The sequence below is a fragment of the Melanostigma gelatinosum genome (assembly GCF_949748355.1).
Source record: "Melanostigma gelatinosum genome assembly, chromosome: 21".
Classification (NCBI taxonomy): Eukaryota; Metazoa; Chordata; class Actinopteri; order Perciformes; family Zoarcidae; genus Melanostigma; species Melanostigma gelatinosum.
In genome coordinates this window covers 9,365,694-9,379,862 of record NC_136654.1, presented here as the reverse complement: position 1 = coordinate 9,379,862, position 14,169 = coordinate 9,365,694, and the positions used below count along the sequence as shown (strand labels likewise).

The 14,169-nt window shown below is 40.8% G+C and overlaps 1 protein-coding gene across 1 annotated transcript in view; it reads right to left on the bottom strand.

Annotated features, from left to right (window-relative positions):
* Window positions 1-5,155: 5,155 nt before the first annotated feature.
* The window catches only part of fmn2b (formin 2b), a gene marked incomplete at its 5' end in the record, with an annotated part of 38,236 nt that continues 29,222 nt past the window's right edge, over window positions 5,156-14,169 (bottom strand). The window contains 11 exons of the mRNA XM_079293549.1: window positions 5,156-5,246; window positions 6,081-6,162; window positions 6,594-6,743; window positions 7,904-7,955; window positions 8,850-8,942; window positions 9,303-9,423; window positions 11,313-11,372; window positions 12,370-12,516; window positions 12,826-12,955; window positions 13,129-13,220; window positions 13,727-13,788. Of these exons, the coding sequence (XP_079149675.1) occupies window positions 5,220-5,246; window positions 6,081-6,162; window positions 6,594-6,743; window positions 7,904-7,955; window positions 8,850-8,942; window positions 9,303-9,423; window positions 11,313-11,372; window positions 12,370-12,516; window positions 12,826-12,955; window positions 13,129-13,220; window positions 13,727-13,788 (1,016 nt within the window). The 3' untranslated portion in view covers window positions 5,156-5,219. The remainder of the gene's footprint in view (window positions 5,247-6,080; window positions 6,163-6,593; window positions 6,744-7,903; window positions 7,956-8,849; window positions 8,943-9,302; window positions 9,424-11,312; window positions 11,373-12,369; window positions 12,517-12,825; window positions 12,956-13,128; window positions 13,221-13,726; window positions 13,789-14,169) is intronic.

Genomic DNA, 14,169 nt, shown 5'->3' with positions numbered 1-14,169 from the left:
GGTTTGGAATCTCAGCCTTGTTTGGCAACGTCAGTGTGCAGCTGAAAGCCCAGATCACCCGGCTAACACAAAGAGCCATGAAAATCATGGGAGTCAGACAGCATCCCACACTCCAGGACGTCTTTGATGAAACTATCATCAGACAGGCCCAGAAGATTATTTCAGACACCACTCATGTCCTCCACCCTGAATATCAGCTTCTTCCCTCAGGCAGATGCTTCAGACTGTAATGTATATATGCCATATGTTATTTGTATTGGTTTTTAACAGCAGACACTGTACACTGTATGTATGTTTCCAAGACAAATTTCCTTCGGGACAATAAAGTCTATCTTATCTTATCTTTTATCCGTGAGCCTGAAACACATCACACCTAAGAGAGTTGTGTGACATGGAATACTGCAACATGCTGAACACGCTGAGGAGCAGAACAACAACAGACAACAAGAAAAGACTGAGTTCCCACATGTATTCGTCAGCGCAAACCCGAGGATGCCCAGCTGACAATGGAATCAAGCCATGACAGGCAAGGAGGAAAGGACAGAGACAACAGGGGCAAAAGAGGAAAACAGAGGGGCAGAGACTTTGAGACACACACCAGCTGAAAACTTTGTGTGTCATCAATGTGGCCAATCCGGACACAGAGAAGAGACTGCCCCCAATCTCCATGAAACAAAGACTGGTGGGAGGCTCAACATCAGACTGAGGGGAGGAGCAGGCGGCGGGGCGGACCCAGTGGTGGACCATTCGACGCACACACATTACAACAGAGAGGGGGAGTTAACTTTAGATTCTGACTATGACAACCTTGGACATTCAAGTCTTCTAGTTCACTTTTTGGATTGCAGCATCGCTCAAATAGTTCATGAAAGGTTTCCAGGTCTCTTCGAAGGCTTCACTGGAGTCTCTGAGTGAAAATCTGATCTTTTCAAGTTTTATATGATTTAAGATCTCTATTAACCAACTGTTATGTGAAGGCGGGAGAACGTGTTTCCACTTGAATAGTATGAGGTGTCTAGCTAAAAGTGTCAATGCGTCCTGCCAGGGTCAACTTTTATACCTAGTACTGTCCCAATTGTATTGAATATTTGATTCCTTCTGACTTTCTGTCAGTCTCTCTGTCTGTCCCTGACTTTCTGTCTGACTTTCTGTCTCTCTAACTATCTGTCTAACTCTGTCTGTCTATCTAACTTGTTGTCTGTCTCTAACTTTCTATCTGACTTTCTGTCTGTCTCTCTGACTTTCTCTCTGTCTCTCTGACTTTCTGCCTGATTCTCTGACTTTCTCTCTGTCTCTCTGACTTTCTGTCTGTCTCTCTGACTTTCTCTCTGTCTCTCTGACTTTCTGCCTGATTCTCTGACTTTCTCTCTGTCTCTCTGACGTTCTGCTGTCTCTCTGACTTTCTGTCTGTCTCTCTGACCAGTATGGGTAGCGTGAGTGAGAGTTGGAGAGATAAGAGCCGGTGTAAGAGTTTGTTTTGTTGGAGAACAGAAAGCGTAGCTTAGTGTTTTCTAAAAGATGGTCAATGTCATGGCTGAATATCTATGATTTCCACACAATGTGGATGTGAGGACAGATTTCAGAACGAGACTTCGTTGAGTTAGAATCTGCATCCTTCATGTAATCAGAAATAGGGAACAAGTCTGGTGAGTTGATCACCGTGTCCGCAAGTTGAAACTCTGGCCTAACGTTTGTTGAACCGTTGCTGGTTATAATAGATATAATCGATCCAATCAACATTTTTGTTTGGTGTCATCCAAACCAATATGGATTTGAGGCCTGCTTTTATCTAATTTCTTCATTTAAACTCTTCGGGGATCCCTCTGGGTTGCATCATACCATCTAAATATACTCTGCGGTCTGAGGCATACTGCCTCTTAAACCTGTGGGTTTTATTTGGGGACTTTTTTACTCCAATTATGTTTTCTACTCTTTTGTACACCACCTGCACAGATACTTTCATCCTTACCAATGTACAAAGGCCAATCCTCCGCGATGGGGGAGTATTTAACAGCACATCATTTCCACACATCTGTTACGGCAAATGTCTGCTCACTTAAGACCTGGTGAGTGGGAACCGTCATGGTTATATTATGGCATGTCTGATCTAGCGTAAAGTTAAACACAACAAGAAAAAACAGAAAGCGAAAGGTAAAGAAAAATGTTTTATTTCTCTATAGGTTTCTTTCCATATTGTTGTCAGACACTTAGAATAATGCTGAGCCTGTCAGCGGCAAAAACAATCACTTTTAGTCGATGTACATTGACAGCGAGGAGTCAAGGACTAATTTCAAATACTGTTGTCCCCACAGTTAAGTCACAAAAACATAGATGAAATAGAGTTGAAGAATACCGAAGTTGCCCTCCAAAGGACTGTACCTCATTTATCTCCCAGCCTGGTCAGCGACCTTTCGGTCACATCCCTGACCTTATCACAATGAAATACTGCTTGAAACCAAAATAATGCAGAATTCATACTCTTTATTTTACATAAATTACACCACTCCCAGACCCCATGCATCCTCTCCATGTACATGTATAAACATTTATTGCACATGAAACAGTTCGAACTTCAAAGTCAAGTCCCTGTTAAGAGCATCATGCTGGCCAGCAGAAAATGACATCAATGAAAGAAACACAAAACGTGTCTCACAATACTTAAACAATTTATTACCTAACATTGATGAAGTCAGTAATTCCGCAACAAAATTCAAAAGCTGTGATTTAATGCACGATACACATCCTTTGTTACATGGCTTTCAACTGCAAAGAAGAGATCAACCAGCTGATGAGAAAAATCACACACACACACACACACAGACATACACGGCTACTATGTTATATCTGGTATGATATCTTGTATAATTTAACATACAGTACGTTGAGATGACACATGTAAGTTTACAGTGACATTCTTCTGCTCATTGACACTGCTGCACAAATGCATACTGAGTTAGCTGTTCTGCTGAGAGGCCAAAATCTGATGGGACAATCAGGACGTAGAATTAATAACAGCAGTGTGGCAGCATATACAAGTCTGCATAGACAGTGCTGATATCGCGGTGAGGCGGTGTACTGCGGCATTTTTAAAAGGAGGTGTCCATGGCTGATGTCTGGCGAACCCAAATCACTTTTTCAACATAGCATTTTGACGTTATTGTCAGTAATATTTGCACAGCATCACCAGAAAATATCACTGGGTATTCACAAGGCCAGTCACTCTCTTACTTCAGCGGCTGCTGAGATTTTAAGATTTCTAAACAGGGAAGACGACCCATTCTCACCTCCTTATTAGACGGTCAGAGCAGCCGATGTAGCATAAAGAACGAGAAAGTGTACATAGGGCAGGTAAGAGTGGAGGTTGGATAGGTCAACGCAAGACCTTCACCCAGCAGACTGCTGTTTGTGTCTCGTGTGAAACCAGGTCAAGTTGACTTATTTTACTGTAGTTTTGTTACAGAACTTAAGTAGGTAACTAACACCAATTAATTAAACGGAAAATTTACTTATTTTGTGTAACAAACGTACGTGTTTTGACCCAAGATCTTTTCCAGACCTAACCAAGGAATTTTGCTGCATAAGTAAACCTGCATTGCTTTATTTTGAAAAAAGACAGTATGCATGTAACGAGCGGAAACTGTACGTTTCCTGTGAACAAGGAAGTTGTTTTTGAAAAGACACTATGCATGTTAGATCGGAGACTGAAACGGCGTCCCTGACACGTCCAACACCGATGCTCGAGAGGAACCATCATTTGAAGTTAAGGCCATTGTCCAAAAGTTGGTATTTGACAACTTGGGAGTGAGAATGTGTTGGGCAAGCTGGCCCGGCTCTGTTTGCTCCACACTCAAGAAAAAAAACAACTCTTTACTTTCACCAAAACTGCATAATCCTCTAAAATAGATTTGAATCATAAGATGTGTAGAATTGTTTAATGTTTTAAAACGTTTCAGTCAAAAAACACATTCGTAATCATGCTGATATCTGATGGTGACTAAATATTTCGGACAGTACCTAAATATTAAGACTTAGGACTAAGATGAATTTGACAACTTAACATGAGTCAGACTTGTCATGTGTCATGGCCATTTAAATGCTATAGTGACACCTACATTTGGCTGCAATTGTCCAATGCACTCAGGGGTTAAATCCATTCATGGTGAATAATCTATGCCAATAAGAAATAGGCCAAAAGTCAGTTTAAGAATAACGTTATACTGTAGCATCAAACAAAAACATCTACTGTATATAAAGGGACTTTCAAGATTGGATACAAATAGTAAGAGTGAAGGAAAAAACGTTTGATGTTGTTTATAGAAAATTGTGGAAAAACAGGTGTAATCTTGAACCAACAAGTCAAGAGAAGTGATTTGGCTTGGCCGCCACACAGTTGAGGAATTACGAGTCAAAACATGAAGTGCTTTTTAAATGGCCACACTTTTTTCTTCTTTGTACCAAGTTGAGATTGTTGTGTCAAACCTCCGTCAAGTTCAACTTCCCAAGTCCTGTTGCATGCTGATGTATATGACAGAGTTTGAATTTACGTTGTGTAGAGAACTAAATCAAACGTGTTTCCTCAATTAAACATACAAGTGATGAAGTGACACATACCGAGTGTATATTGGTGCTTCCATCAGTGTTACTGCAGATGAAGACTGTTCCTGCGGAGTTTTGCCGTTCAGCCTTACGTGCTCCTGTCCCATGTGCTGTTGTCCACAGAAACTTACTACAAACACGTATTAACATCTGGTGGATCTGAATGCTTGGTTTTACATTATTATCCTTAAGATTTGAATCATATAGGCCTTGTTTTTAATGCTATTAATGGCATGGTTTTTGTTGAACTTGCCATTACCATTCTGCTGAAAAATCTTAATGACTGAGACATTTGTTATATTCTAAATGTTGTTTGAAGTCTGTTATTACTCCAGTCTACTATAGGTGTCCAGACCTGATTCCTGGTGTCTGGTGGCCTTCCAGGGAACATCCATCCACGATTGCGTTGGATTCAGTTATCAGACAGCTGGAGAGCAGCGCAGCAAAATGGATCAAGCTGCCAGTGCACGAAATAAATCAATGAAACAAGATGTCCAGACTGTAGGCTCAGCTGCACATACATCCATTCATTTTTCTTTTCTGTCCTCTTCATACTTTCTTTATGGGTGACTCACGGCTGGTGCCCAAAGTCGAGGAAAAACAAGCATTCCGTGCCCACTGAGTCAAATCTTCATGCCAAGCTTGGCTTTCTGTGAAAAGGACATAGGATCATCAGGTTAAATGCATTACACCGTCTATCACCTGATACTATCTGCGGTTTCACGCTACACAAACAAGTAAATGGAAATCTGTCCTTATATTGAAGTAAGAATGGATAAACATTTAACTTCTGTTTGGTCAAGTGCATTGCAGTGCTTAGAACTCATTTCAATTTGTCGCAATGTAAGGAATGGATTTGCTGCCTTCAATACTAGCTTCATATTTTGACACCCTGTCTCATAATAGTGGCCAGCACTCATCACCATAATTCCCAAACATGAAGTGTTCAAGAGACGTAAAGTTACTATGAGGAACTTTCGTATAGCGTTGCTTTTGGCGGTCCCCGTGGACGAAAGCGGTAGTATTTCCGAGATTCAGGTTCCCTATACCCTATACCCTATACCTCCCATTGTACTGCAGCCAGATCTTATAGTCTACCCAGCTCAGTCCTGGTTCTGGTTCTCCTGCCTCCCTTCCCTCCAGCAGGTCCAGCAATATGGCCTGGTCCTCCAGCAGTGTGGAGGGATTTTAGATGACTTTCTGTGGTACTTGTACGTTCCCCTTCTTTTTATATTTTGTCTGTTGTCAAACAAACCTAACACATCCATTAATAAACACTTTAAAGTGTTATAAACCATTTTTACTTCTTTATATACGGCTTATGAATTATAATTAGGAGGACTTAAATAAATATAGTGATGAAGCTAATTCTCAGAGCTTTACTGTCAGTCGTACTTAGTTAGTTATGAGGCAGTGCAAAACATACTCTTCAGTCTTTAGATAAACAGAGGGATCACAAGAACAAGGGTTAAAGGTCAACTTACAATGCCAGAGGCATGTTTTGGTTTGACGCTGTAGGAAGCCTTCTCCTTGGCCTGTCGGAAACACTCTTCTGTTGCTTTTAACCTGCAGAACACACAATATGAATGCAGCGAATATGAATACACACATACTGATTTTGTTGCTTCTTCAGAATACTTGTAAAGCTCAATTAATTAGTTAGGTTAAGGAAAAGATTGTGTTGTTTCTGAAGTAAACAAGTTGCGTGAAAAAAAATCAACGTTGACTTTTCTAGTTTTACATGCGGAACGAACAGCGGTCTACCCCCCCCCCCCCAATCCCTTACAGCTTAGCCTGGAACAGGGTGAAGGAGCTAACGTTAGCCTGGCTCTGTACAAATGCTATATCAAACCGTTTTTTGTCAAAAATGGAACACGGCAGATTTTCCGCACCATATTTTCCCATTGCAATAGTGAGAAATAACGCTTTTAATTTTACATTCAATGCATTTTACAAAAATAAAACAGCAGTTTCTAGAGCAGCATGTGTTACTGTACCTCTCCTTAAGAATAACTTTGTTCTCCTTCTTCCACTGGTCCTTGAAGTCAGAGGAGAACTCGTGCCAGACGCAGAATAAAGTGTTCGGTGAAGGCTCCTTCTCTCCTGACTTGGCCTTGACTGAGAAGAACACTGTGAGCTCCAGGAACCTAACAGGACACCATCAGAAGTTGACTTGTGGCGTTCCCTTTTTATCCACGAGTTGAGAGAAAATACAACACTGGAGCTAAAAAGCCTAATGGTGCAGACGTTCCACTTGTTATTCCACAACATTGAAGAGGAAAATATCTTACACTTTATTCCACTACATCTATATGACAGTTACAAGGTATGTCTCAGATTAAGAGCTGACATAAAAACATATATGTTTATAGAATATATGCAGTGTTAAAGATTAGTGGTTCCCAATGTTTGGGAACCACTAGTAAGTCCACCTCGACAAGCTTCAGCAGTAAAATACTTCTAATGAATGATGAATCAGTATTAGTATTAGTATTTTTACTTGAGATTTTGACACACAATTTGCAGAAAATAGCCTACTTCTGTGCTTTTACTTAAAGCTACTACAGGTAACTTGAATTTTGTGTTGATTTTGGCGACCCCTTGGGACAAAAGTGGTAATGTTTCGGAGCACCAGAGTCCCTTTAGAAAACCTCTCATTTTCCTGCAACAGGGTCCTATAGTCTGTCCTGATCAGTCCTGGGTTTGGATCTCCCATGCCTCACTTCCCTCCAGCAGAGGGGATAGTGTTGGCTCCCAGCGGACACTGTGCAGTCCAAAATGTTGGTTCCGTGCTACAAGCACATCGACTGCTCATGAGCTAGACAAGTAAACTGGATGCGTTGTTTGCGCACAGTCTGTATATAATTCCCACCTGTTCTCCTATTATCATCAAGCAGTCGCACACAGTTTTTAACTTTTTCATGTTATTCGCCAAATGCAACAAACAAAAGAACCTCTTCCTGTTGCTGTCAGGAGGTCACCATCATTTCTTCTCGTGCGCCTGTGTTGAACCGTCTTCACCAATGTACAGTAGTATGTACAGTAAAGAAGCGTGCACAAGTGCACATCTGTTATCTTATACATCTGAACAGAAGTATAATCAAAGCTTTAAGTCATCATCTATGGTGTAATGGTGTAACTGCTAAACATATGGTGAAGGGCCAGCTGATACATGAAGTGTACTGACTACAGTGATATGTAAAGAACAGCTCTCTTGTACAAACTGGTGCTCTCAGTGATGGCGACAGTTGAAATAAAGCAGGTAAAGGTTGTTTGTATGGTGCGTAATGTAATGAGTTTTTCTCACAATTTGTGAGTGCTGCTGAGTTGAGCATCCAGGGTCTCCAGTTCACTTTTTGCTAGAAGAAAGAATACAAGAGGTCAAAACACAAGTGACACTTGAGAAAGTACTTGGGTTTGTTGTTAGCAACTGCTGCCCACTTGTCGGTCGCATGGACTTGGAGGCAAAAAAACAAAGCAATGCGCCCACAAAGGTAAGAAAGAATGAGACTGCTAGCAAGTAAACACGTAAACAATGCATGATTTAAAATATTCAAAATGCTTGCAAACGTTTAATGGGGATTGATTCAGTTTGTTAGAACCAGACGGCAACCTCCGGTTCTGCAGAGACACTTCCGGTGTGGTAGTGTCTTAAACTTGCATTTTCTCTACTGACCAGCAGGGGGCGACCAGCAGGGGGCTCCTCTGATTGTATAGAAGTCTATGAGAAAGTGACTCTACTTCTCTCTTGATTTATTACCTCAGTAAACATTGTAAACATGAGTTTATGGTCTCAATCTCTAGTTTCAAGTCTTCTTCAATACAGCATGATGTCCATTTAGTACATTATGGTCCATTTAGAGTCACACAGACCATAAAGCAGGGGATGCTTTAGGGCGGGGCTTACTGTGATTGACAGGTCGCTGCTGCTAGAGCCGTATACGGCATCTCTACGTCACTCCGCCGCATACCAAATATGGTAACTTCCGTTCATGGGTTTGCGAAAAAGCAACATTGCGACGGCATATCGCCGAACTCGAGGCTTAAAAACGAAAGTCCACAAACCAACGGGTGACGTCACGATGACTACGTCCACTTCTTACATACAGTCTATGGTTATATCTCAGGGGAACACACAATGCGCTTTGGTGGGAAACAGTGAATATACGCAGAAACTTTGTTGGTCTACAAGAAACCAACACTGGCCGCTTTTAAGTTTACGCAAACTAAAACACTTTAGTTTAGTAAGTCACCTTGCGCAAGGAAGTCGTCCATCTTGTCTTTAAAGGGCTGCAGGTCATCCTCGTCTGAAACCTTGCACACCTTTTCCACTTCTGATGTACACGCTAATAAAAAAAAAGCAGACAATAATTACAAGCCAGCAGCACATTTTGTGTGAAATACCAGTAGGCATATATTACAGAGTGGTTATTATATATTATTTTTTCACAATATTGTGAATATATCATAGTTTAAATCCATTCAACCTACTTTGCGTATCAGTTTAAAATCTCCAACTCTTTTCAGTCTGTACTTAAACCTTCATAATTTATCTTTTCCTGCCATTTGGTGAATCAAAAGCAGAAGCCACAAAGACTGAGGCTAATTACCATGTAAGCTTGATACTGTGTGTGTGTGTGTGTGTGTGTGTGTGTGTGTGTGTGTGTGTGTGTGTGTGTGTGTGTGTGTGTGTGTGTGTGTGTTACCTCTCAGGTCCTTCCTGAGTCGATTCAGGTCTTTCTGGAAGTCTTCAAACTTCATTTGTGAGGACTGAAATAGGTCGTGAGGCTCAGGGAGAGGGTACACACACGTCTCTCTACCAGCATCCTGCCGATGGACAGACGGGCACACGCACATATATTATGTCAAAAACAGTTAGGACAGATGTCTGATATTGTTTTAGGACCACCATGTACATAGCTTTTTGCTTTACTGGCTAATAAATATGAAGTCAGCCCTATTTTTAGGCCTCTGCTCGAAAATTGCATACCCATACTCAAGAGAGTCCACAACTCTAACTACAAGGTCTATTTTAATAATGTTGATGGTGTAATACAGGTAACACTTGTGAGATGTGTTCAATTATGTAAATATTGTGTATATGTTACTGGTTAATAACAGATACACTTATGGCACAGCTCAAATTGAAAAAGTTCCAGGTTCGTCTGGAAAAAAAGCACTTTTATTGAACATTATTTTTTAAATAATGCCTAATGAACCCTAAAAATACTCCAGTGTCATAGCACAACAGGTTTGTGGTCTGTCCAAGCTAATTTACTTAGCAGCCCAGCATAAATGAGGTCTGAGTACAGAATTTCAAGCAAAATTCAGATTTTCGGAACCAGATTTTGCGCTGCGCTATTCTAATTGGATATACTATATAACTAAATATTAACTATATATTCACTTTTCTTATCACTAAGAGTGTTCAATAATCATAATAAAGCAGTTTGACACCATTTGGAATAAATTTGAGCAGTTATGAGTGTCATATCTGTCAATCATGAATATATATGAATCATAATGTGTCTGTGTGAGCCTGGTATGGCCTGTGGTCTGCCGATTTACACAATAAACACCTTTTTCGATGTGGGATAGTCCAACGGGAGCCATGCGGGGGTGTCTGACTATCTCCTTGTCTGTTTACTGACTAAAAATCAGAAAATGCTGGGCGAACCCCCCTCCCTACATGGATTGGTCCACCTCACAGAATCGCCTGCCATTTTGTCATTCATTCTACCAGTGGATTGATATCAGTCACAGACATACAGCACAGCATTGCGGAAGTAGCTGCGCCAAAATCGGCTGGAATAAATCAGTTTTTCATGTCTAGAACCATCAAAATGTACGTTTTTTTACCCAATTTGTTTTTTCTCGTGACCTGTGGCTGATGTTGGCATATATACCCATAACTTTTGAACGGTTTGAAAGAGAGTAATTTAGACGACACTGATCGTCTCGGGGTCGAATCACGAGCCTGTTTCATGTATTCATCCGCCATGTGCGATCTATGTTTCGTAATGAGAGAGCCATGCAGGGATCATAGTTTGTCGATGTATGGCCAAAATTGTGGCAAATCTTCTAGATATCTTCCAGATATGATATTAGTTCATGTATAATTGTGTTTGCAGTGTATAAAATGGCTTACACGACGTTACCCATACGTTCTTCGTTAAGACGTTATGTGGCATGTGTGTTGCATTCATTATATTCGTTTCTGAAAAGTGCATTTTTATGACACGCTCTTCGCTAAACCATCTCGCTCTGTGCCCAAATGGGGGAGTATCGTAGCCAGAAGGATTTATATAACTCTTATATCCTACTTATATAAGTTATAGTTCATATACTGAGTCCACACATTTGCATTCAGTTAAGTTGGACTATGTAGTAATACAAACTGTTCAGTTTGTCAGGTTCATGCAACATTTATGACATTGTTGGTCAGTCTGTCTGCTTGACAATCATATTCTGCTGCAATAAAAATGATTGAAGTGAGATGAACAGACTGAAAACTTTATCTTATTAGATAAAACATGTTGACACAGTTTTCCTTTGGGGACATCATTTGAAGTTGAAAAAAGTAATAAATCGCAAAATAGGCTTATGTTATCGCAATACTCAGAATATCGCAGTATTGTGATAATATCGCAGTATCGTGATAATATCGTATCGCGGGATCTCTGGTGATTCCCACCCCTAGTAACCAAAGCACTCACCTCATCGAAGTGTCTGAGGTAGTATGCAACAATGTAAGACAGAAGACTTTTCATGCCGTCCTGCATGTGGAGGAAAGAAAACAAACATTGTCACCTGGGCTTCACAAAGATAGTTGCTGTGGCTTTGTCCCATGCGAGCAAAACGAAGCGGTCCCTCAACACCACAGCTTCATAAATGCACTGTATGAAGTTATACTGCATAGTATATAGAACATAGTATAGAAAAGTGGACTGAATGGAAATGTCTATATACTGCATGCTTCCATAAATATAGTCAAGCAACACTGCCTACAACAAATAACATCAATGTTAAACAGATATATATTCTATGGGTTTAAGAAAATATGGATACACTTAAGTATCCATATATTCAGCATCATGATTTTTTATGTTTTTTAAAACGGTATTGATTCTGACACTATGTAGATTTTCAATTAATAGTTACAAAATGTATACAGTAGTTTGTATAAACTACATATAAGTCTGTTTACTGAATATGTTTACCGAAAGAATTATGCTTTTTTATTTTATTCAGTTAGTCGTGTGTTCTGTGTACAATGCCAGTTTTCCTAACTACTATAACTGTAACTATAGCAACATATAACATATTGAATCAGAACTCCATTATCATGATACATATCGTACTGCCAGATTCTTGCCAATACACAGCCTTAATAAACTCTATATTGGCATGTAAACACCACTTCCATTTAAGTCCAGCATGGACCAGTCAGTCCAGAGTGTAGACTGGTAGCTGGAGCGGTGCCAGTCTACTCGGGCACTGCTGAGGTGGCCTTGAGTACCAAACCACCTCACTGCTCGGGGCCTCTATGTGTGGACACGTGTGTATTCTGAGCCTCTGTGTGTATGTGTGTAAATTATCAATGTATGAACAAGGGAATTCATGAAGTAATTTTTCTTCTTCTACTATAAAAAGCACAACAAAATGTGCAAGGCTGTAAGCCACAAGATCCAGAGTAAAAAAGCAGATTGTTTTTTAAAAAGTTTCATAAAGTTTCAGTGCAGTTTGTTTCCGCTTATGTCCCTCTTTACTCACGCTGCTCTTCACATCTTTGAGTTTGGGCAGGATGTCAAGGGTGAAGCCATCAGCTTGGCCTCTTGTTCGATTACCACCATTCATGAAGTTACCAAAAGCCAGAACCAGACCGAGAACCTGCTTCACTGTCGGACTGTCTTGCAACGCCTACAGATGACAGACATAGTGAGTCAGAGCTACAAACACAAAGTAAGAGGCCTTTGTTTAGCCCCACACATTTGAGAGGCGTTTCCCATAGGGGGCAGCAAAGTGACATTGGAAACGTTTACAAAGCCAAAACCTGTGTTCACTGACTGTATCTTGCAACCTGCGCAATAGCCAGAGATGCTGCCACTTTGCGGATGGATACACTGTTGTTTTTCAAGAAATAGTTCCTGCCTGTAATCAATTTTCTTTTTCAAACAGTCCTCCCGCAGGACCAACCAAGTTGATTTCTCATTGGAGAGTTTAACTCACCTTGCATACCCTCTGCAGTGTGTCCAGCTTCCTCATTATGGACGACATGCACTCAGAGAAGCTGGACTGGAAGAGGATGCAGAAGACTCTGCCGGAGAAGTTTGGGATCAGGGAGAGCTGGTGGAGAAAGCTGCAACACAAGAGGAAGCTTTGGATCCAAACTCCTGTCCTCTGCCATCTCCCTACTCACTCTTTTATTCTCTCTTTGTGTGCTTTACAGTCTATACTGGCTGATGCACGGCAGTCACCATTACGTCTGCTCATTGGAGTGGACGTGTCGGAGGATTAACAAAAAAGACTCACTGCTCGGGTTTGTCCAGAGGTTTGGCGTTCTCCTTGTCTTTTGAGGCTTTGATGTGCTTTTCAATCTTGTCCAGCTCCTCCTGTTGTGCCCTCTGAGGAAGAGACGCAAGAGACAGACTTTCATACAATTACAAAAACATAGTAGGAACTATAGACCAGGGGTTTCAAATCGGACGATATGGATTCCACTTGGACAAAATTGGGACATTGAAGGTAATTATGTGCGTGAGTCAGAAATATCTGTTTAATGTGTATGTTTCAAAATATTTTCCTCCAATAATCAGGACATTGTAATTAAATATGAAAACACGATACAAGAAGCCCTCCATCCTTATGAGATAGCTGACCCTCTGAGCCGCTGATCCACATCTGAGTTGAAATCATTAAACTAACCTTCCACCAAACTTGTTCATCAGCAATAATATTCTGAGGGTCAGCATAAAATCAGGAAGGTGCTACCTGAAGTACAAACTACCTCGGAAAACTGTAAAAAAAAGGACTCAAATGCCCAGACTTCCTTTACAGACAAGTGATCAGATTCTGTCACAGTCATCAGACAAGCGAGATCAACTGTCTTTGTAGAGTGTGTGTTGCTCACATTTTCGTAGAGAGCCTGCAGGGTCTCCAGGTCAACCACTGTGTTGTCCAAGTTCAGGATAGCTTAAAACAGAGAGAAGGAGAAGTCACAAGTCTATTCAGCAGCAGTCAAGGGTCAGCCTGTACCTCAGTGTTTTAGGGTGCCATGCCATTGTTCTGACGGCCCATTATTCCGAAACCTGAAACTTGGTCCCATTGGACTGAAAGACGTTTTTGGGACTATTGGGATTTCGGAATAGTGGGCCTTCGTAACAATGGGCAGTCCCTGTGTTTAGGTGAATGGGTCCATTTCATTCTTCAAAAACAAAGAAAAAAAAGACCAGAGGAAAGAGAAAGAAATGAAGATATCTCATCCTGACTCTCTGCTAAAATGTTGTGATAACATGCAAAAGAAGAAGGCACAAAATGATAAACTTGCTCCAAGCAGAGACAAATTCTGCAAAA